The sequence below is a fragment of the Urocitellus parryii genome, unplaced genomic scaffold (assembly GCF_045843805.1).
Source record: "Urocitellus parryii isolate mUroPar1 unplaced genomic scaffold, mUroPar1.hap1 Scaffold_40, whole genome shotgun sequence".
Taxonomy (NCBI): Eukaryota; Metazoa; Chordata; class Mammalia; order Rodentia; family Sciuridae; genus Urocitellus; species Urocitellus parryii.
In genome coordinates, this window is record NW_027553586.1 from 7,437,867 (window position 1) to 7,460,581 (window position 22,715).

Below are 22,715 nucleotides of genomic sequence, written 5' to 3' on the forward strand. Positions count from 1 at the left end.
AAGTTCTCTGCGGTTCATTGAAACTGAAAGCTGTGGTGCAGATCACTTGACCACTTGGTTTGGGAGATCGCAGTGGTTTCCTGAGGGATCTGCACTCACAATGGAGGAAGGCAGAGTGCTACAATGTTCCAAAACAGTATGCATCTACCCCACCCCAACCCCTGTGGGTTGCTCCTGAAGAATGCCCCTGCATTGGGGTCAGATCCTCACTCCAGTAGCCAGGAGTCCTGCTGCTCTGATCCATGGGAAGGTCAAGGAGAGAAAGGAGTTGGGGATAGAGCCACAAAGAACTTTGCTCTTCATGTACATGTCAGATGCTAGACTGTAAACCTGGGGGTCATCCTGCACACTGCCCCTGTGTCCTCACTGCCAGTCTTAAGGATGGCTGTGCTGTTGTGTGGCTGCCCATCCACATGCAGTCTGTGTGATGCCTTCTAGACAGTGGTAGAAGCTAACAGAGGGGAATGTCCTCATATGTTCTGTAGTGCCTTGGTGTTCCTGCCTAAATGCATGCATTGATGCTAGGTGGGAAAGTGTGTAGACTACAGTAAAGTTCTGTTTCTAACTCCAGCTGGAGTGATACCTGTTTACTGCCTTGTTTAAACTTTGTTTTCCCTTGATTTCTTTTTTTTAAAGAGAGAGTGAGAGAGGAGAGGAGAGAGAGAGAGAGAGAGAGAGAGAGAGAGAGAGAGAGAGAGAGAGAGAGAGATAGAGAAAATTTTTAATATTTATTTCTTAGTTCTCGGTGGACACAACATTTTTGTTGGTATGTGGTGCTGAGGATCGAACCTGGGCCGCATGCATGCCAGACGAGCGCGCTACCGCCTGAGCCACATTCCCAGCCCCCCTTGATTTCTTTTTGAGCCAAGAACATAAGACCATAGAAAGGCTTTAATTTCTTTCCACTTGCCTTTCTGTCTTGTGACAAAAGACTGCAGACTCAACATACATCAGTGATATTTAACTTGCAACATGAAATAATTGAAAACAAATAGAAGCTGTTCTCACTGGGCAACAGACCATACACCCAGAAATCGCTGAGGTTGTGCAAGGTCTGTAGCCCATGCCTTGAAGCATAATACATAAACATGTGTGTGGTTTTTCCTACTGTAAAGGAGGCAGGTGGCCTGATTAAATTCAGCATTTATTTGGGAACAAAAGTGACATCTCTGGCTACTGCAGATGAGACAGGTGCTCTGGTAGCCCAACAGCTATTGAAAATGCAGAGAGTTGGCATCTGGAATTCCTTTTAAGCTGTGCACCTCTGCTGCTAAGGGCCAGAGTCTGCTGGCTCTGCCAAGTCTTGGGAGACACCTGAGAGATCAGCAGTGAGCCCAGAAGGTCCTGAGTGAGCTAAATGTGCATCAGGATTACCAGGATTTCTTCATGTTTTTTTGTTTACACTGTTAGAGATCAAACCCAGGGCCTCATGCATACTCAGCACATGCTCTATGACTGGGCTCTGGCCCCATCCCACTGTGGGTTTCTAAAAGCCCAAGTCCTGGATGCTTCACTACAGTGGGCTTCAGAAAGCTGAAAGAGGCACAGGATCCTGCAGTAGGGACAGTTTCTCTTGTGTAGCCCTTTGGGATTACTGAGGCTAAACTTGGACCATCTCAGAGTAAGTGCCCTCAGAGAGAAAGACCCTGCCTCACATGGCCCAAGATTATTCCCAGATGGTTCCTCAAAGGTGAGCCCTGGGGGACATCAAGCCCCATCCCTCCCTTAAACCTTCCAGAGCAGGCAGCCTATTCACACATCACCACACAGACCCTCTCTGACCTTTCACCCTGACCAGGAGGAGCTCTGCCAAGCTCATTTTTTATACTACACATAGGGGAGGCAGGCTCCTCTGCAGCTGTAGAGGTTTAGTAAATAGAGTGGTATTATTTTCTTACCTGAAGGTGAAAGAGGTGAGGGCATCCTCTACCTGAGAGTCACTTTAGCAGTGAAGAGCAAGCATCCCTGTGGCTATGGGGTGCCCTGGCTTCTTTGGGAGCTTCCCAGGACTTGGTCAATGGAGAACATGCAGGGTGGGCCACACAGGTGGCAGAAGGTGATCTGGGGATTGAGGTGTCCTAAGTGGACAGGAGGCCAAGTAACTGCTAGGTGTAGAGCCTGGGAATAAGGCTTCCCCAAGAGGAAGTGAGTCTTTGCTGGGCAAGATCCACCAGCTGGAAGACCTGGAATGCCCATCCTAAGACAAGAGCAAGGTACAACCTCAAGGTGCCCAACTCACAGTGCTTGGACTCAGTGCAGCACCTGTCCTCTGCACTGGGATGCATTTGCATTTATGGTGTTTTGTTCTTTTTGTTATTTTTTACTTGTAGATGGAAAAATACCTTTATTTTAATTTATTTTTATGTGGTGCTGAAGATTAAAACCAGCGCCTCACACGTGCGAGGCAAGCACTCTACTACTGAGCTTACAACCCCAGCCCTGGCTGTTTAGTTCTTTGTTATAGTTTTTTTTTTATACATGTATGACAGTGGAATATATTATAATTCTTATTACACAAATAAAACACAAATTTTCCTATCTCTTGTTTTATACAAAGTATATTTTCACAAATTTGTGTCTTTGTATATCTACTTTGGATAATAATGTCCATCACATTTCCCCATCATCTTGAAACATTTCCTGTCTGTCTAAATAACTAGTGTAAACAAAAGGCAATTGTGTTGTTCTTTCCCATGAGGTGCAGGTCAGGTGTGAGGCCCCATCTAGGACAACCAAGGGTAGCTGTCCTCAGACAGGTTTTTCAGCCTGTGGCGGCTCAGTGGTGGCCACTATTGCCGATTGTCTTTGGTCAGGTTGTGTGCCAGCCAGTTCACTTTGGTCTTCCAGCTCTCCCTCAGGGCTTCATTGAACTTCACCCTGAAGTGCTTCAGCCCCTCCTCCTCCGTCTTTCCCAGCGCCAGGGTGTCCTGGGACAGAATCATCACAACTGCATCAACATTCAGGGATCCTGACCCTGCTGCATCTCAAACCCTTCTGCCTCCCTGTACTCCTGCCACCTCGGGTTGTTGAAATTCCTTCCTAAAAGAACTGCAAGCAGAGGGTCAGGCGGCCTCACATTAGCTGAGAGAAGGGCAGGAGAAGCTTTAGGGAATACACCCCCTCCCACTCTGCCTCTCACTAACTGAAAAGACAGGAATGCAAAGTGTCTTGCAAACCTACAAGAGACTCTATCTCATGCATGAAAGACACTGAGGACACATGGTATGACCAAACAAGATCACAGTTCACCTGTAACTGGGTGGGAATAGGCCCAGGGAGTGCAACATTCTGGCCACTTCCCACCATACTGCATTGCTGGGCCTGGGATGGCATGGGGGCCGCCATCTGAGAGGTGAATCTCCTTGGTCCCTGAGCTGTTCGGGCAAGATGCACTCTGACCAGGATGAGCTCTGCCAAGCTCATTTTTTATACTATACATAGGGAAGGCAGGCTCCTCCACAGCTGTAGACGTTCAGGCAGGCCTTGTGAAGTTTGTGGTAGACCCTGGCCTCCAGGCTGGTGTGGTCCTGTGCTGGCATACCTTCAAATACTGGATGTCTTTGGAGGAGCTTAGCTCAGGCAGGCCTGCTGCCTGCATCAGAGCAAAGAGTTGGAGGAAGAGGAGCCCATGGCACCGCAGAATGCTGTAGGCCTGTTCACAGTAGCCTCGAAACCTGCAGAGGTGGAGGAAATAGATAAATCCCTGGGTCCTCCCTGCCATCCCCAGCCCCAAACAAGCAGGGGTTCTGCATCCAGCCAGCACCTGCCCCTGAGTGTCTGCCCCTGGCCTGGGCCTGCCTCCTACACCTCCCATGGACCTCCTGTTTGCACTGCCCAACAGGGTACTCTTGGATTGGGGTGCACCTGCAGAGAAGGCAGCACCCCCAGGGTGGAGGCAGGAGTTAGCCTGAGGTCTATGTCCCCATCCCTGCCCCTGGCTGGACACTGTCTCCTCACTGGGGCCCTGGGCATCCTCACCTTTCAAATTTCTCATTATTACTAGTCTTGCCCTGCTGAATCACGTGGACAAAGTCATGGGTGAGGATGAATGGGACTCGCTCACGGTTGATTCCAAACTTGGTCTTGAAATTCTCCAGAATGTGGCCAAAGTCAATGTGAAATAGCTGAGGGGAGGGAAGGGCAGGGAGAATAGGCTTCACAAAGAGAGGTTCCAGTTAGAGGAAGTCAGCAGGACTTGGGGCACTCTTCTGGGAGGTGTAGGTAGGTCAGAGAGGCCACTGGGCCAGGGATGTAAGACAAGCTCACTGGGCAGCTGAACACAGTGCCCCTTACCTGACCATTCTCACGGATCATGATGTTGTCACTGTGCCGGTCACCGATGCCCAGCACATATGTCGCCATACAGTAGCCGGCACAGGAGAGGGTGAACTCCTCAATGGCTCTATCCAGGGCTTCTCTGGGTGGGGAAGATTGAAAACCAGGGCTCCTTATATTTTCCCTCCTCTTGAATCTGGCCTTGTGTTAATCAACAAGGAGGGCATTATTCTGGAGCATAGGTCACCATGCCCAGCTTGAAATTGCCCCTTTCTTCCACACAATATCATGCAGAGAAGCCAAGGTCTATGTATTAGATGAAGAGAGGCTGCATAAAGAGGCACAACTGACAGCCAAGTCCCTAGGTGTGTGACTGGGCCCTTGGTAGAAGCTCTGGGCTCAGACAATATCACAGATGCTAGCCATAGCACCAGCTATTTCAAACCACAGCAGAACCCACTCAAGCTGTATATTTGTGACTAAACACAGTGGTGGTTTTAACGCCCAAAGAGTTGAGTAGCATAACACAGCCATGAAAAATGGACACCCAGGAACAGTGACCTTCTCTGTCCTACCCCAAATCAGATGTGGGCCAGTGCTCAGCTGAGCCAAGCATCCATGGAAACTGTCACAGGCCTTCCCTCACCTTTCACTCTATGGAGCCTCTCCCAGGAATAAGAAAGCCTACCCAGGGTTCTTGGACTTGAGCCAGTTGAGCAGGGCATCCTTGTTGAAGGCAGCCATGGCAGCCAGGTTGCTCTGGTTCAGCTGGATGTTGGCAATGGTGTCCGAGTGCTGCACCACCTCAATGAGGCCCATGCAGTCACCAGTGGGAAGGCAGCCATAGGGGGTCACCCTAGCACATGAGAAGAGGCACAGGCAGACACTATGGTTAAGGACATTCTCTGGGGCTACTGGAACCCCCTGGAAATTGAGGCACCCAACAAAACCACAGGGAATACTGCTAAAATTCCTAAGGATGCCAGATGGGGTGTGGGGCTCTGGGGAAGGTGCCTTAGAGACACAGAACTGGCACCCAAGTTGCAGAGCACACCTTGGCTGGGCTCATGTTTGCTCTGAAGAGAATGAGTCAGTGGGCTTGGAAGAAGGTGGCACTGCTCCCCAAGGGGTAGGAAGCCAGGAAATAGGAGCTGAGCACCAGGAATGGCCTTACCCAAACCCCTCCAGCTCCCCTACCCCTCTTGTAAGAACAGCCGCTCTCACATCCAACAGGGAGGTGTCAGTTTAGACCAGGAACTCCTCCAGGAGCAGGCTCTGAGGCCTGTTACAGACCCAAACAAACAGGTGATGGATAGAGGCCCCACCTTAGGTCCAGGCCCTCCTGCTTCCACAGGGCGTCCATGAGCTGGATCATCTGCAGAGTCAGCATGTCCTGGCGGAGGTCTGGAAGGGCAGGAGTTTCTAGTGGGTTATACACCCATGCAAGGCTCAGAGTAGCTCTGTCTTCTCAGGGAACCCCCTGGGGCCCTACCACAGAACAGTATGGGCCTAGGTGAGAAGGCCAAGGCCTCCGCATGTCCCCTGCCCAGCCTGGCTCACCATCCCCGTTCTTAAAGATGATGCCAACGCTGTCACCACTGCCTGCCTCCTCACTGCTGTACATGATCCACAGGGGTTTCATCTTGGAGTCCATGAAGGTGCACCTTTCCACACTGCAGGTAGAGGGCCATGTTGGCCTGGGCGGTTGGGGGCTTAGGGTGGGGAGGGGGCTTAGGGCCTGGCTCCAGGTGGGGCTAGGCCTGGGGATCACCAGACTTCTGCCAGCATCGTGCTGGGGTCCAATGGGGACTGCAAGTGTGAAAGGGCTTCTAGATAAGTATCCTGGCGCATGTAGAAGTGCATCAGCTCCTTAGTTTGGGGCTTGGTGGTCTTCTGAGAGCTCACCTTCACAAAGTCACTCAGGGCCTTCAGCTTGCTCAGTGCTTCTGCCTGGTGGGCAGAATGGAGTAGCAGCAGTGCACATGAGCCTGAGCCAGAACCAGGAGTATGACTGTGAAGGGGCCTGGAAGGGGAGCCCGCCTCAGGCACAGGCACTCTGAGCCTCACCTGCTTCATCAGCACCTTCATGTGGTGGGTGCTGCCCCTGAAGTAGGCCTCCATGACGAGGCCAAAACGCAAGGCCACGGACTGCACATGCATCTCAGAGCTGGAGGGAGAAGATGGGGCTGAGAATGGCCAGGAATGGCACATAGCCCCTCCTCAGCCCAGTAAACATGAGGTCAGCAGGCCAGGAGACCCTCATCCCCCATGGCTTTTCTAGGTTCCCAAGGAATCAGCAGGGGTGCATCCAGCTACCGAAGATGCCAGAATAGGAAGTGGCCAATCTTTCCGTTGGCCAGAGCCTGGTCCAACAAGAATTGGGTCAGTTCGCAGTCCAAGTAGGACTTGTACTTGAGGACCTGCACCAGCTGCAGCAAGCACTGGAGAAGCTTGTCGTCCCTGTAGGGGAGGAAGGCTGGTTGAGTCTGGGGTTCTGAAACTCAGGAAAGAGGTCTCCAGCTGGCAGGTGACTGGAAAGAGGGTGAGGCCAGCCTAACCTCATCTCCACCCAGCACCCACTTCCAGGTTGCCAGGGCAAGATGTCTTAGTGAGGAACTGGCAGCATGTGGGCCTCAGTGCCCAGCTGGGACTCACGTCAGTTTCTGCAAGGACCTGATGGCAAAGGAGCCCACGTGGCAGTCAGGGAAGCTGAAGTCCAGCAGCTCCAGGGCATTCAGGACAGGAAGCTCGGGCCAGGAGCACAGCAGGTAGAGCATCTGGAGGACGCTTTGCAGTCAGGTGGTGGGGGGCCCACTGCTATCTCTCTACTCCAGCTGTGCCCCTGGTGCCCCTCTCCACCCATCTGGGCCACATCCTCGTGCTTGTTCCACTTGGTCACTAGCAGCAGGTGGGCCAGAGCCTCTGGGAAGTGCTCCTGCACTTCATGCCGCATCTTCCACACCAGGTCCTTCTCATGCTCATACAGCTCTCCCGACCCCCGCTGCTCCAGGATTCCCTGCAGCTGCAGCTTCTAAGGGGCGCAGGCAGACTGAGGCCTCCAGCCCAGCACCTGGCTCCATGCCCCACCAGTACCCCAGCTCACCTCCTCCTTGGTGGTAGGCCCATGCTCCCCGTGACATCCCAGCTCTAGAATCTGCAACAAGTGTACCTGCTGTGAGCTCCCCAGGCCTGGGCCAGCACTGGCAGGGCTCTAGGCAGGGCGTCTGCACCTCAGCACTACTGCCAACCACTCTTGCTGGTGGGAGACCTCCTGCATACTGCAGGGCATTCAGTAGCATCTCCAGGCTCAGCCTACCTCAGGCCAGTAGTACCTCTCCCATCGGCTGTGACAGCAAAATGTCATCAGACATCACCAACATCCCCTGGTGGGCCACATAGCTACTGGAACGCCTCAAATCAGCATGATGACCCAGCCCCCAGCAATGGGCAAAGCCTGGGGTGGCCAGGGGCCCCGTCTGAGGAGCTCCAGGAAAGCTCCTGGTTAGTGCTCAGCTTCCAAGAAGGACCTCACTGACCTTCTCCAGGGCAGGGTAGTACACAGGGTGAGGGGCCACCTCGGGCAGGTAGATGACCAGGGTGACAGCACTCTCTGTGTTGGGATTGCTATGCACGGTACCCATGGGGTTCAGCAGGTCTCCTTTCTCATCTGAAGGCAGGGAGAGATGTAGTTGTAGGGGAACCAGTTCTGGATACCTCACCCTCCAAGAGCCTCTCCCTGCTGGGCCTGGGTCCACCTGGGACAGAGGGCCACATGTAGAGGCAGAGCTCTCCAGTCTTGAGCTGGTCCTTGTAGTCAAACAGCATGAGGTTGACCCAGGCGATTGGGCAGTCCTGCAGAAGGATACTACAGATCAGAGTGAGCCTGTTCTTGTTCATATGAGAATGGAACCAGTCTCCAGGCCAAGCAGGAGAGAAGATCCAGACTGCATGGAAGGTCTCCAAGTTAGACCCAGGAGGAGGGGAAGGATCCACTACCGCTTTCCTATCAGAGTTTCAGTAATTAAGCCAGGAATATCCCTTCCTGGCTGCCTGCATCTTCACACCCAGCATCCAGAGGCACTTGAGTAAGCTCACCAGTCCCATAGCTGGCCCAGGACAAGGGGCAAGTCACATCCTGGGTATAGTGACTTGGGGCCCAGCCACACTCTCCCCAGGCAGCCACTCACTCATCATTTCTGTCCCCCTGAGAACACTGTCCTTCCACCAAGGTAGCTGCCTCCAGGACCCCTAAGGACCACAGGTCTGGGCTAGATATTTCATGTCAGGCAACTCATGAAATGTTACTCAGGCAGCACAGGAAGCCAGACTAAGGAGCCAGACTAGGGAAGGCAGAGAGACTGGGGTCCCCAGGCTCTCCCAGGAACCTGTTCTCAGGGTGCCTGCCTGTGGGAGCAGGATGGCAAGAGGCCCCAGTAAGGGGTTTCACTGGGTGTCTGAGGCCTGGGCCTTTCCCAGTCAGCCCAACCCACCTCCTTCTTGGGTTTTTTCTTGCTAGAGTGCACCTTCTTGGCCTTCTCCATCACCGCATAGAGTGCAAAGCAGAGCTGGGCCATGCACGGCAGGTCACAGATGTGGATGTCAAACTCCAGATGCTGCTTCCACATGGGCTCTGAGCACACGCTCACCTCCAAGCTGGACATCGTCTTGCACAGCATCTCATTGCCATGGAAGAGCCCGGCCTGCACCACCAGCTGGGGAAGGGGTACAGGGCATGGATGAGGGAGTGAAGGCCCAACCCCATCTAAAGTTCCAATCCTCTCCTTGAAGGTCCCCATTTACACAGGGGTCCAAATCTCCTTCTTGCATTGAGAGTGGTCCAGCAGTGTGTAGGCTGGCAGCTCAGTGGTACAGGTGTCTTGCGGCATTGGTACCCCAGGATGTGCTGGGGCAAGCCAGTCTCAGTACACTTGACTCTGTGGGTCAACTCAGAACCTCAGTTTCCTCATCAGGGTTCAGAAGTTCCAGGGTCCCTTCTGCTTCTAACAGCTCTGGCTACCTTCATGCTTAGCATCTTCTGAGCCCCATGTGGCTCCAGTCTCCAGTGTACCTGTTCCAGTTCCAACCTGCCAGCCCATCCCCAGAGCAGCTCCCACCCAATCCTCCGTGACTCCTACAGACACAACCCCCTTCCCAGATTGTAAAGTAATGCCAAAAAAAGAGACCCAGACAAGACATGCTACACTCTGTGGACCCAGACAGGCATCACCTCCCAGAAGTGGGGCAATAAATCCACCTCTGCAGGTGGTTCTAAGTGCAGAGGAGCCATGAAAGTTCTTTTTGAAGAGACAACAGGGCACTGTTCCCCAAGCCCATGGGGGCTCAGCTTCCAGGGGAACCATGTGCAGTGTCCCCCAGACTCTGGGCACCCCTGGGTTGGTAACCCCTGGAAGCACCTCAGCCCAGCTGCAGCCAGCTTCTATGGTGCCTTACACATCTCTGACTGGGCCTCCTACTTCAATGGGCTGTGTCTGATTCCACAAGCTCCACCAAAGCCAAATACCCACAAGTTGCTTGGCCCAGGTTTCCATTAATTGGCCTCCCTGGCCTGCTGGCCTGCTCCCCTCCCCTCTTATTGTTTGGATGTGGTTCACAGCCAATACAGGCAGAGATAATGAGTAATGTGCCCAGGTGACTTTTGTGTGACACCCTCCCACTCTTCTTTCTCTGCTGCCCCTCCAGGTTACAGCACACCCTGTTTGTGAAAAAAAAAAACACACAAAAAAACACCTGTCCACTCACCTGGTACCTGAGCCCCTACCTTCATCTGCTCATCAGCATTGATTCTGCTGCCCTGGATGAGCTCAATGCAGAAAGGCTGCCCCAGTGACCACAGGGACACAGAGGAAGGCTAGAGAGGAGAGGAGAGGGGCTTAAATCCCAGCTCATTCACCTGGCTACTGAAAGGCTGGGGAGAGGGGGAGAAGGTCCCAAATTTATGGCAAGGTTCAGAAACCTGTCACCAACACCAACCTTTACCAATCTGCCACACAGGGGCCCAGGGGCTCCAGCCCCCCTGAGATCTGCAAAGAAGTAGGCAATCTGGGATTGCAGTAGCTCAGACAGGACCCTACCCTGGGTGTCAGCTCAAGGCCCTGACTCTCCAAAAGGACTGCACCATCCAAAGTCCCCTGGATCAACACCTAGCCCTGGTGCTGCCCAAGAGGCTCTAGGATTGGCCAAAAGGAGGTAGGAAGAGAAAAACGGTAAGAAAAGGGAGGACATCATCTCACCTTCTTCATGGGAATGGGGGGCGGTTTGGTGTGTGGTTTCTGGACCTGAGGGGTCGGTTTTCTCTGCTCATCCCTCATGGCAAGAATGGAAGAGGAGTGCACCATGGTCAGGTGGGGGGTCTGTCCACTGTGCAGGCAGCTGCATATGTACTGAGATGAGAGTGTAAGACTGAACTGTCAATGGGTGGTATATCCATTCCCTGGAACCAAGAGAGACACACAGTCTGGCTCTCTCACTCCTATGCTGGCCCCTTCTAGAGTGGTAGGGATCCCAGAGTGCAGAGGGCTCCTTGCAGGCCTCACCTTGAATTGACAGAGCAGGTAGCTGCCATAGAGGTACTCATGCCGCCCATTCACCTGCAGCACATAGTCCTCAGGCTGCTCCATTGTGAGGTTCTGGTACATCTTGGCCTTCTTCTGGAGGGCACAGGCCATCAGCGCTAGGGGCACATCCTTGGTGGACACCTGGATGGTGAAGCTCTCCTGTGGGGAGGAGGGAGGGTTGGCATGCTGCTCTCAGGCCCATAGGCTTCTGGGGAAAAGGGGCAAGGCCACATGCCTGCCTTTATTGGGTATCCCCAAGTGTGAGCCCTACAAGGGCAGGGCCTGGGTCATTCACTGGTGAAAGTAACAGCAGACACCCAGGAAATACTTGTCCAGTGAATAAGGGACCAATTCAGCCTTGGTGAGCTTACCTGGTGGGATGCCTGCATACCTGGAAAATGCCATGTGATGCCAGTGAGTGAAGGGAAATTTGGGGGCCTGGGACACTGGAGTGTCTTATCAGTGGAAGGTCCCCATGGGCACAGCAGCCCATGTGCCACAGCTGGGGCAGCCTCCCTAGGACATAGGCTATGGGCTCACCCTGCTGCCCTCAAATTTGACATTGACCAGCAGGTCTGGGTTGGAGATTTGAGAGGTGTTGCTGTCCCCCCAGCTCCTGGTGGAGGGCTCCAGCTGAAGGGGAAAACTGTATTTCAGCCAGGCCTCCCAGCCCAGCTGCTGCCGGCTGGCAGCTGCCTCCTTGCTGAACTGGCCCATCTTAGTGCGGAAGTCATTCACTTCTGGGTCTTGCAGGCAATCGAACTCGTGGAGGCCTGTAGGGCAGGAGCAGGCTCAGTGCAGGTGCATGTGGCACCAGCCACCCAGGTGTGCCCTACCTTGCCAAGGTGGGGGCTGATCAGTGAACCCTACCTTTGCCGATGAGGAGGCTGATCTGTGAGTTGATGACCTTCTCCATGCGGTCACCCTCGTGGGTCACCAAGCACAGCATGGGCAGGAAGGGCTGGACATCACACAGCCGCTGCTGCTCATCCTCTAGCTCCTGCTGCTCTGCGGTCTGGTTGACACAGGTGAACACGTAGGCCTTGGGGTCACTGAGCATGTGGAAGAGGGGCTCATTCTGGGCTTCGTGCCATAGCATCTGGGAGGAATGGTTATGGTCAGCCTTGCTGGCCATGACAGCTGCTGGAAGGCAGTCAGAGGCCTCTAGTCTGGGCATCCCACTCTGCATGAGCCACATAGAGGGCAAAGGGAGACCCTAACATCACCTCCTAGGAACCCTTTGGCCCTTGGGACCAACCAGCTACTCAGCAAGCTTCCTGTCCCTGTGCTCTCTGAAGCACTTGATGTGTGGAGATTGGGGACTGAGCAGCCACGCCTGCCTTAGACACATTATCTAGGGCTGCTTTCACCCCACCAAGGCGATGGTGGCCTTGAGCCATGGCAGAGCTGAACCACTGTGACACATAACACATAGCCCACAAAGTTTCATATCAATAAAAATATGAAGAAACCAAAACCACAATGAAGTGAGAGATGGGACTCCAGGGACAAGTCTGCTACTGTAGTGTTCCAACTTTAGGCACACTGTTTGAAGTTCTGTAAGCACATCAAGTGAACCATATAATGATGTTTACAGGAACTAGAATATGAACAAGATGTTACTGTAGTCACTCAGAAAAACAAGTCATGAAAGTTCATAATCAGAATTTAGTTAGAATGTGGTTAGAAAACAGGAAATGGCTAAGGTAGTGCCTGTGGCTGTCTTCTATGGCAGGATCACAGGCAGGTCTCTTCCTTCTCATTCTTATTTTCCAAAATTTTATGGGCCAATATTATTATTGAACTCAGGGACACTGAACTACAGAGCCATACCCTCAGCCCTTTTTCATATTTTCTTTAGTGACAGGTTCTCATTTAATTGCTTCGAATCTCACTACGTTGTTGAGGCTGGCTTTGAACTTACAATCCTCCTGACTCAGCCACCAGAACATTTGGGGACACACATAGCTACTTTTGAAGTAGAAAAATTTAAGGAAGAATGGAAGGAAGGAAAATTTCCAGGATATTAAAAAAAATCCCTCAAGTGTGATCCATTGATTCTATCATTTTTTTCTTGTTCTCAATAATAGCTTTTAAAATTGTGAAATAAATTCTTGCCCTCGGGCAGTCCAAGGCATGACCCATTAAACCCGAGTTTGTAAGTGGCACAACCCCATTGAAAGTCACAGGACAGCTTCTACCAAAGCAGATGTTCATTGCTTTGACTCAGTAATTCATCCTGAAATTTATTCAATGAACCTGAGGACCCTTTCCAAGGATAATGGGCACTATGTTGGCAACAGTTTTAAAGACAAATTCCTGCAAGGCCCGTATGTGTCTGGGAGCAGACTGTGGTCACTAAAGTGACAGACAGCATAATGTGAGTCAAACTTTCAAAGTTCCATTTCAGCACTGGAGGCTTAAGGGCAACTGAGGCTAGTAGCTGGTCCTCTGGTAACTAGGGATGGGAACACATTGCCTTGGGGTAAGCTGAATTTGGATAGTAAGTGGAGTTTAACCACCCATTTTATACAAGTTCTTGATATTGTATATTTTTCAAAATTTATATCTGAGGTTCTCAAGTGTGAGGAACAATTCCTCTGTCTTTCTGAGCTCCCAGGGCTGACAGGAGACCAGGCAGTACCCGCTTGATGGTGCTGAGGTTGGCATTGCGGGACACAGGAAAGCTCAAGTAGATCCCTGTGGGCAGAAGGAAGTCAACCACCACACTCTGATTCTTCTCCTCCTGGGTCCAGAATTCCACCGGACAGTCAATCCCCAGGGGCATTCTGCTTTGTTATTTCTCTGTGGCCACGTGACATGTAAAGGAAGCAAAGGCAGAGAGTCCTTGAGAGTAGTGTATGGGGGCCTCAGGCAATGTGAGGCTCAGGGCTGAGGGCTCCCAGCTGGGCACATGGTGTTCTCCTCCCACAGGGCCCCCACTGCCCAGGTAGCTGCTGCTCCTACTGCCCCAGATAACTATCTGCACTTGGCTGCCTCTCACCATGGTGGACACATCTGCCTCCCTCACAGCGGGCCCAGAGCCATAGACCAAATAATTTTCCTCTGGAAATTGCGCATCAGCGAGATGCTATCATGGCCACCGCCTAGCAAGGAAAAATGGCAGTGTGGCTGGGTGTACAACTCAGGACTCGAGAAAGGCCAAAGGCTATGACTGGACAAAATTTGTATTTTTTATTTTTTACACTGGGAATTTAAGCCAGGGACACTCTATCACTGAACTACATCCCCCATCCTTTTTATTGATTTTTTCCTCCACAGGGATAGAACCCAAGGGAATGTAACTACCGAGCCCCATCCCCAGCCTATATTTGTATTTTATTTAGACACAAGGTCTCCATGAGGTATTTAGGGCCTTGATAAGTTTCTGAAGCTCTCTTTGAACTTGAAATCCTCCTGTCTCAGCTTTCCAAGCAATTGGAGTAACAGGTGTGCACCCCAGAGTGTGTGCTTATGTGTGTGTGTATGTGTGTGTGTGTGTGTGTGTGTGTGTGTAAGATTTGGTGAGTTATATTGATTGAACTGAGCCCCAAACCTGCCCCCACCACATACATAACAAAACATTACAGAGAAATTTTGTCTTCCATACACTCCAGAACCAGATCAGCCCCTTACTTCCCTCACTCCCAGCTTCCCCCTACAGGTCACCACCATCTGGAATCTGTTTATCTATAGCCTCCATCAGTGTTTTTACTACTAATTTGTATCCACAAAGAAGTCCTAATATTTTTGAATGCCTTAAACCTTCCTAAACTAGTGAATCTTCTGCAACCTGCTTTGGCTACTCAATTTATGTTCCTTAGATCCATCCACATGGATGAATACATGTAGCAATAGTACATTCATTTTATCTCCTGCAAGGTGTTTCACTGTATAAAGAAAGCACCTTGTATTTGCCCTGAGCATGGTGATAAACTGGGAAGGTTTGTTTCTATTTTCCTTAGTTGTTACAAAAGATGCTACAATGTATATTCCTATACTGGGTTCATAGCCTGCACCTGGGAGCAGAGTGGAGGCTGGTCCAAGAGCAGTATGTGAACCTCATGTTTTGTGTCAAGGAAAAATATACACATTAAAAGGGAAAAGACAGGTAAAATTAAGGTTCAGAATGCATTTTATTTAATCCAATGTATCCAAATTATCATCATGTTGACATGAAATCAACACAGGGGAAAAAATACTAGAGATATTCCAACTATTTTTAGTATTGATCCTTTGAAATCTTTTGTATAGTTTATGCTTATTTCATTGCCAGCTTTTCTTTTTCTTTTTGTTTTCTGCCATTTCACTTTCAGATTTTAATCAGAAATAACTGGCCTTGGATAGTGGTTTAGCTCAGTGACAGAGCACTTACCTAACATGTCAAGGCCCTGGGTTCTATCCCCAGCCCAACCCAAACAAATACCACAAGAATTATTTTGTCTACTCAATTTTCACACTATTTATAGGTTAAAAATATTCACCAACCCAAGTTGTCCCAAACAAATAAAGCTTTTCTGATAAAGACCAGGTATCAATTTCTAAATTTCAATTAATGTAAATTAAATAAACTGTGGGTTATTTTGGGCATGGGATGAGGTGCAATTCTGAGGATGGCACCCAGGGCCTTGTGCATGTGAAACAATTGCTTTACTACTGAGCTGCCTCCCAAACAAACAGAAAGTTTTGAAGTTCATTCCTCAATTGTGCACTATCTACATTTCAAGTGACCAAGAGTTCCATATAGTGAAACCTATGATAGGTATAAATCCATCATTCACTTGCTCAAGTACCCCATGTTTTTCGCAACGTGGTGCTGCCCATCGTGAGCTCATGCTTGATCTCCAAATTACCCTCAGCATTTGCTATTGTCAAACTTACTCATTTTTGCCAATCTGATGGGTATGAAATTGGCTTACTTTGCTTAAATTGCTTTTCGCTGATAATTCACAAAATGTTTAGCTTTTGCAGAAATCCTACTTGTAACCTTGGCATGTGCCCTGTGGGGTTATTTATCTTATTCTTGTTACTTTATAGAATCTATATATTCTACATTCTATTCCTTTGTGGATTAAATGAAGTGGAAATGTTTTCTTCCTACTCTGAGTCATCTTTTCTCTTGGTATATGATCTCTTTTTGGTAAATAAAAATTTTTATTATTAATGCAATAAAATACATCAATGTTTTTGGAGGAGGTCACTCAGTATTAGAGATAATTAGCATGCACAAGACCCTGGGTTCTATCACCAGCACTTCAAAAAAAGGGAAAACAATCCCATGCAACTTCCCTACCTACTGTAACATCACAGCTCCTGTATTTAAATGACTTTTGAAAGTATTTGAAAGGACATCCAGTTTTCATTTGTTTTGAGAGAGTGTTTCACTATGTAGCCCAGGTTGAATGCAATCTTGCGATCCTCCTGCCTCAGCCTCCTGAGTAGTGGGGATGACAAGCATGTGTAGTGGTGCCCAGGTACAGACATGTTTAATTTAAGAGTGATATTCTCTGGTGGCAGTGCCAGCTGGGGCCAGACATCCCTGGTGGGATGTGGAAGTGGCTTGGAGCAGTGTGATTCACACATTGCCTTGTCCTTCTAGGGCACTGCTGCTGGCAGAGGATTCCTTGGATTGTGAAACCACATCCTATTTGAGGTTCCTCTTTCTTAGAATGGCCAAGCCAAAGCATTCCTTTATTATTCAAAACCTGGGGGACTATCAGGAATCCTGGAGAATCTGTCTATGATGCCATATGTTCTTTGGCCAAGTGGGGAAGTCAGTCGGACACACTGGGTCACCTAATCTGGTGAGGCCAAGATGAGCACACAAGGGAAGACCTACCAGGAGCTCTGAACAAAAGGCCTGGGTTCTGAGAAAATGCACTCCTGCTCTCCTGCCCTCAGTACCCTGGAAGTGAAGTCTTCAACCATACTTCCCCAGCTAGGTGGCAGGGAAATAATTCCACAGAAAGTGAAAAAGTGGAAGACCCATGAAGGCTTGTGCAGGATAGAGAGTGAACAGGAGACAGGACAGGAGAAAGCCAGATCTCCTTCCCTCTCTCTGTTCCCAGGACTCAGAGTTCATCAGCCAAAAAGCCTCAACCCTCTTCTCTGGACAAAGCCCAGACCCATTACTCTCTCACAGATGTCAGCAAATTCAGGGACTTCAGAACTTTCCAAGATTGCAAACTGATATGACCACCTTGGAAAACTCTCTGGCAGAATCTGTGAAAGGTAAACACACCTGTGCCCTGCACCAACACATCCACTCCTCAACAGATGGGCCCAGAGACACGTGAGAGTGACTGTGACATCACTGCTTGGGACAGCCTTGACAAACTCACATCAGCAGTAGGGTGGGGAAATAAACTGCAGTTATTCTTTCCAAGTATAATGTTATATCACAGGCAAGATGAATATTCTGCAAAGGCAGACACAATGCCACAATGTAAATGAATCTCATAGACAGAAGGGTGAACAAAAGGATCCTGGAACCAAAACCAGGTGCTCATGATTTCAACCACATGGAGAATTACAAGGGAGAACCACTCATCTATCTTGGCAGCAGAGTTACCCCAGCCTGAGGGCCTGAGGGGCTTCTGGGTGTTGAAAGCATTTTGGTTTTCTATCTGGAGACTTTTCACAAGTGCCTCATACATTGGTCCACATGGTTCAGATGGGCTGACTTCACTCCTAGCCACTAAGATGGCATGAGACACAGGCCCAGCCAATCAGAAGTCAGAGTTTCCCCTCAACTGTGGGTCAGATGGGACACAGGAATGGAACTCAGGCCCAACCCATCCCTGGACGTCACCTCCCTGGCTCCAATAATCCCAGGAAGGGCATGTGAATATCAAGTCCATTGACTAGGTTTCAATGTCCAGACTTCCTTCTGGAGTAGCAGGAAAGATATACTATTGACATGAAGTTTCTAGGAACTGTCCACTGCACTTAGGGGCAGAAACTGAGAAGAGACCAACATAGGAAAGCAGAACTCCAAATGGAAATGGAGAACACAAGCATGGGCACGAGGATGTCACTGAGTCCCTGGACCTGGCCATGTCTGCAGCTTGTCCCTTCTTCCTTTCCCGTCTCACCCTCTCTTCTCTCCAGAGAAGTTTCAGTTGGGTTTTCTGCCACTTGCTGTATCTTTCCATGAGTGCAGCCACATTTCCTTTTTGGAACTTTCTAGTGTCTACAAAGTCCTTTGCTTGGAAGGTGCCCTGTCTCGGTGAGTCAACCTGTGTCCTCTGTACTGCCATCTAGAGGCAAACAGGCAGTCCACCTGACCACTGTCACTGATGGAAGACCCCATCTAGAGCATCTGGTTAGCTCAGAATTCTAAACTTTGCCCAAAGTGGCTGGAAACAGTTTCAAAGTGATAACTGGGAAAGGTAGTGGCAATGTGTGGCTGGAGAGAGGCCTGTGGGGACAAATCATAGAAGAATGTTTCAGGTACCAAGCTCCTGCAGAGTCTAAAAGTGTGCCACAACCCCTCCCTAGTGTCCAGAAAACTTTCTTGCTGGCCACATCGCTGAGCTTGCTGCCAGCCCCCCTGGCATTTTTCAAAGTAAGCCACATTCTGTATGCCTGTCCAGGAACAATTGCCAGATTTATGAATTCAAGAACTCATGGCTATCTTTAATAGTTTCATCTCATAACTTGCATTCATGCATTACTGGATTTTTAATTTTTTATGTATCACTCAGTCTTGGATACATTCCTTAATTCCACTAGTAAGTATGAAGCTTGATTAAGTACTAGGCATTGCAGGAGGAGCTGGGAATAGGGTGATGATGGCCCTGACAGAGCTCACACTCCACAGAGAGACACTGGTCCACAAGCAAACAGGCAGGGAAGCAGAGTGTCCACACATGGCCCAAATGTAGGGGAGGACAGTGCCACATGACGCTGTTATGGAGAGTAGCTGATGGGAAGGGGCACCGCATGTAGTAGGCTAGGAAAGACCCCCATGGAGAGGACCTGAAGTGAGGGCCAGAGAGTGGAGGGGAGACGTGGTGGAGATGGGGTTCAAGGTCATGAGGGTCGGAATCCTGCACATCCTGGAGAACAGGGCAGCACCTGGGTTTCTGCTCTTAGTGAGATGGGTGGCCTAGGAGGGTTTTTTGGAAAATCAATGATGGGATGTGACTTTCATCCAAGACAAAGCCACTGGCAGTGCTATGGAGGGACTTATGAGAATCAAGTCAAGGAGGCAGTGGGTGAGCATCAGTGAGTTTTCTTGACCCAGCACTGAATATCAAGCAGAATCCAACCTGCTCCCAAGAGGAAAGGGTTCAGGTGGAGAGGAGTCATGGATAGCCGAGGGTTTGGGCCTGGGAGTCTGCAGGGCTGGTGGTCATTGGATGCCCAGGGAAGTAGAGGGTGATACAGAGCCCTGGTGATGAGGCAACAGGTGGTCCATCTCAGACAGATGAAATCTGAACTGCTGATTGACACCAGTAAAGAAAGGTGTGCCCCTGTCAGAGGCCCAGTGACCCTGTGCAGAACCCATGGGAGCCATCTGTGGGGTTGCAGAGATTTAATCTTCACTTCTTTCTCTCATGTGACAAATGGAGACCCATGGGAGCAGGTGATATGGCCTAGACAGAGGGTCAAAGAAGGCCAGGGGCACCCCAGGAGCAAGGGTGGCATCATTCCAGGATGAAACTTTAGCAATCCCTCCCTCCCAGGCCTCTGTCTTCCCAAGCTGACTGTTCTGTCCAAGCCTGACATTCAGAGAGCATCAGGGAAGTAGCACAGCACAGACTCAGTTCCTCTCACCTCTTGGCCACTAGGTCCAAAAAGGCAGCTGAAGGACAGCAGAGATTCTTGTGGGTATCCATCTCAGGAAACCCTGTCATCCCTTCCAGTGTCATGGAGTATCCCTGTTGGCTGTTCTTTCCTAGCCCAAGCCTAAGGAACATGTGGGGGTCTGACCTGGGCCCTGCAGAGGCAGCAAAGTAATTTCCACAAACATCTTAAGGAACACACTGTGGCCCACGGGCCTCACTGCCAGGAGCAGGAATACTTCTTTGCCTTCTGAGGGAGTGCAAGTAGGGACATACCCACAACTAAAGATCCTTCCGTCAGCTGAAGCTGCAACCATTGACTGCCCCTCTAGGCTGATAGCCCCACTGGCTGGTGGCCTGGCTGAGCAGAGGATACCTGAGGGATTCCCTTTCTTTATTCTACACCTCTGCCAGGGCTCTGGGCCAGAACCTTCCCAGTCTGGTAGACTCTACTGCTTTTCCCTGGCCATCTCAAATGTGACTAACTGACCAGGCAGCACTGCCCAGCTTCTGCTGATGTAAAGACAGGCTTTGGGACCTTCTGTTACATGTTCTGGGCAATGGATTTCCAGGGGAAACATGAGTCCCTCCAGGCATAGTGGACAGGCACTGAGAGAAAGAAGTGAAGATGTGTCCTGCCCATTTGTGTGACAAACATCTCCCTGAGGGAACCCCAGGCGATGTGTGCCATGTTCCCTACACGTCGCCTATGGAGTATCCATGAGCTGCTCAAGCACAGGAACCATGCCTATGAGTCTGAACCCAATGACAAGATATCATCTCCCTTCTGGATACCAGAGCCAGAATTCACAACCCAACTAACCTGAGAAAAGGGGCCTCAGTCACAGAAACCTCGAGAAGGCAGAAATGCACACAGTCCAAGTGTCTACCCCAAACCCAAGCTGGGCGGATACAAGACCAACAGCCTCCTCAACCAAAGAGAAAGAGAAAACCCTGCAGAGGTACTTGTGAGGTACATGACCGATGATCACAGAGGCCAGCCTGTTGCACCATGCTGAGCCAGCAGTGTCTGGGCTCGGCTCCTTGACCTGGGTTCAATATATAGATGCCCTTCCTAACTGAAATTGACACTTTTCCCATTGTTCAACCTCTGTGAACAAGTGAGTGGGCACTTCAGGGTCAGAAGGTGCTGTGCTCTGGGGCCCAGTTGCCAGCAGAACTCCTAGACATTCACCAGGAAGGTCCTAGAAACTGCCATCTGGCTCTGTCTACCAGAAAAAGCACAAAGACCCTTCAACCACCACAACCTTCTGGAGACCCCAGGAGTAGAGGGATGGAGGAGGCCTCCTCCTTGGCCCAGTTCTTCAGCAGGCATTTCTGTGAGCACCTTCTAGTTTCCCAGTAGGCGCTGCACAGGCACCACCCCTTCTCCTAGAGAAGTTGTAGTCTAACAGAAACAGACGAATTTTAAAAGGAAGGAAATGAATAAACAAGATGATTTCAAAGAAGAAAATGCCTAGAATGTGGAAAAGAGAAAGGGTGGGCAGGAGACGGTCATCAGGGGAGGTTACACTGAATAGGTGAGGCCCTGATGAGAGACAAGCTAACAAAGACCCAAGACATGGGAGTAACCATAGGGTTCCAGGCAGCAGGATGGGAGTGCGAAGGCCCCAAGCCAGGTGTCTGGGAATGGGGAGATGACAGCAAGCGTGTGACTCTGCAGGGCCCTGGTGCCACAGCCAGGATTCCAGGCTTTGCTATAACTGCAACGGGAGCCCATGGGAGGATTTTAGGCAGGGGTCAGACTTGGCCTGTTTGTTCCTCTACAAAAAAGATGGCTTTGGCTGCAGTGAGAGAAGTGGAAGTAAGGGGGTTCAGGATGGAAGCAGGAGAGGACAGCAAAACCCCAGGCAAAAACAGGGGAGAGATTAACCAGGGGAAGAAAGAACTCTGCCCCACAAGCCCAATACACCTGAATCCTCTACTTCAACAAGCAGAGGAGCAGATGTCCCAGCAGGCTGTACTTCTGCTGTCCTTACCAACTTCTTGACCTCAAGTACAAGTCAGGAGAAATAAAGAGTGCAGGGCCCCCCCTAAAGGATATGTCTAGGCTAGATGTACTACTATTCTTAAACACAAGGCCTTGTGTTTTGTGGTCTCATGCATGGGAGGCTGAGCTACTTCCCAGCCCTGAGATAGCAGCTTTATTTGCAATCAAGAATCAAGTGGTAACAGTTGGGCACAAGGGTACACACCTGAAATCTCAGCTACTGGGGAAGCTAAGGAAGGAGGATCACAAGTTTGAAGATAGCCTTAGCAATACAGGGGGAATCCTGTATCAAAATTACAGAAGTAATAAGTGCTAAGATGGAGCTCAGTGGTACAGTGTCCCCGAGTTCAATCCCCAACACTGGAAGAATAAAAACAAAAGTGGACTTTCACTCATTAAGCAGGGAAGGAGTTTGAAGATGATGAAATATCTGCTGCATTATAAAAAAAAATCATGATCCTGTTGAAGAGTATGTGGAAGACCTGGGAAAAGTGGTGCCAGCCTGTAATCCTGGAGGCTCAGGAGGCTTTGGTAGGAAGATGGTGAGTTCAAAGCCAGCCTCAGCTCCGGTGAGATGCCAAGTAACTCAGGGAGTCCAGTCTCTAAATAAAATACAAAAAAAATGGTAGGTATGTGGTTAAGCGACCCCCTCCCCCCACAAAATAAAACAGTATGAGGAAAAATTCATAATTAGCAAAATGAAGACAAAGTAAATAAAAAGTTGAGAGAATTGCCAAGTCCAGGAAAAACACAAAGCACAACAAGAAAAGACATACGACTGGGGTGCACTGAGTGGACACCACTGTGCATGGCAAAACTGCTACTATTTCATACAGACTCTGGATTCCAGTTTGTACCCCTGGCACTTCTGTGCCAGGATCTCAGCCTTGCAGTGTGTCAATGCTGCCACTCCAGAGCCAAGGATAGATCACCCTCCTCAGCCCTGTTCACTTCCTTAATGTGACACAGACACATCTCATCAATTGGGTCAGGCTACAAGTCCTGGCTATAAGAGAGGCCAAAATTTTGCAGTTCCCATGGTGGGTAGGTGTTTGCTATGGATAC

At 50.1% G+C, this 22,715-nt stretch overlaps 1 protein-coding gene across 1 annotated transcript; it reads right to left on the reverse strand.

Annotated features, from left to right (window-relative positions):
- Positions 1-2,789: 2,789 nt before the first annotated feature.
- LOC144252272 (phosphatidylinositol 4,5-bisphosphate 3-kinase catalytic subunit delta isoform-like) lies at positions 2,790-22,207 on the reverse strand. The gene is made up of 23 exons (XM_077794703.1): positions 22,133-22,207; positions 13,495-13,655; positions 11,721-11,949; positions 11,391-11,623; positions 10,830-11,009; positions 10,527-10,676; positions 10,055-10,144; positions 8,766-8,987; positions 8,031-8,127; positions 7,812-7,942; positions 7,379-7,429; positions 7,134-7,306; positions 6,931-7,056; positions 6,592-6,735; positions 6,343-6,442; positions 6,047-6,225; positions 5,836-5,948; positions 5,601-5,679; positions 4,964-5,131; positions 4,294-4,417; positions 3,979-4,124; positions 3,542-3,674; positions 2,790-2,927 (listed from the first exon to the last, which is right to left on the reverse strand). Exons 2-23 carry the CDS (start codon positions 13,636-13,638, stop codon positions 2,790-2,792), a joined length of 3,150 nt encoding a protein of 1,049 aa, XP_077650829.1. The 5' UTR covers positions 13,639-13,655; positions 22,133-22,207.
- Between the last annotated feature and the right edge of the window lie 508 nt (positions 22,208-22,715).

Coding starts and splice junctions, on each gene's coding strand:
- LOC144252272 (XM_077794703.1), bottom strand. CDS start 13,638: ATGCCCCTGGGGATTGACTGTCCGGTGGAATTCTGGACCCAGGAGGAG. Junction 3,675..3,978: donor AATAATGAGAAATTTGAAAG/GTGAGGATGCCC, acceptor CCACCTCTGCAG/GTTTCGAGGCTACTGTGAAC. Junction 2,928..3,541: donor AAGACATCCAGTATTTGAAG/GTATGCCAGCAC, acceptor ATTCTGTCCCAG/GACACCCTGGCGCTGGGAAA.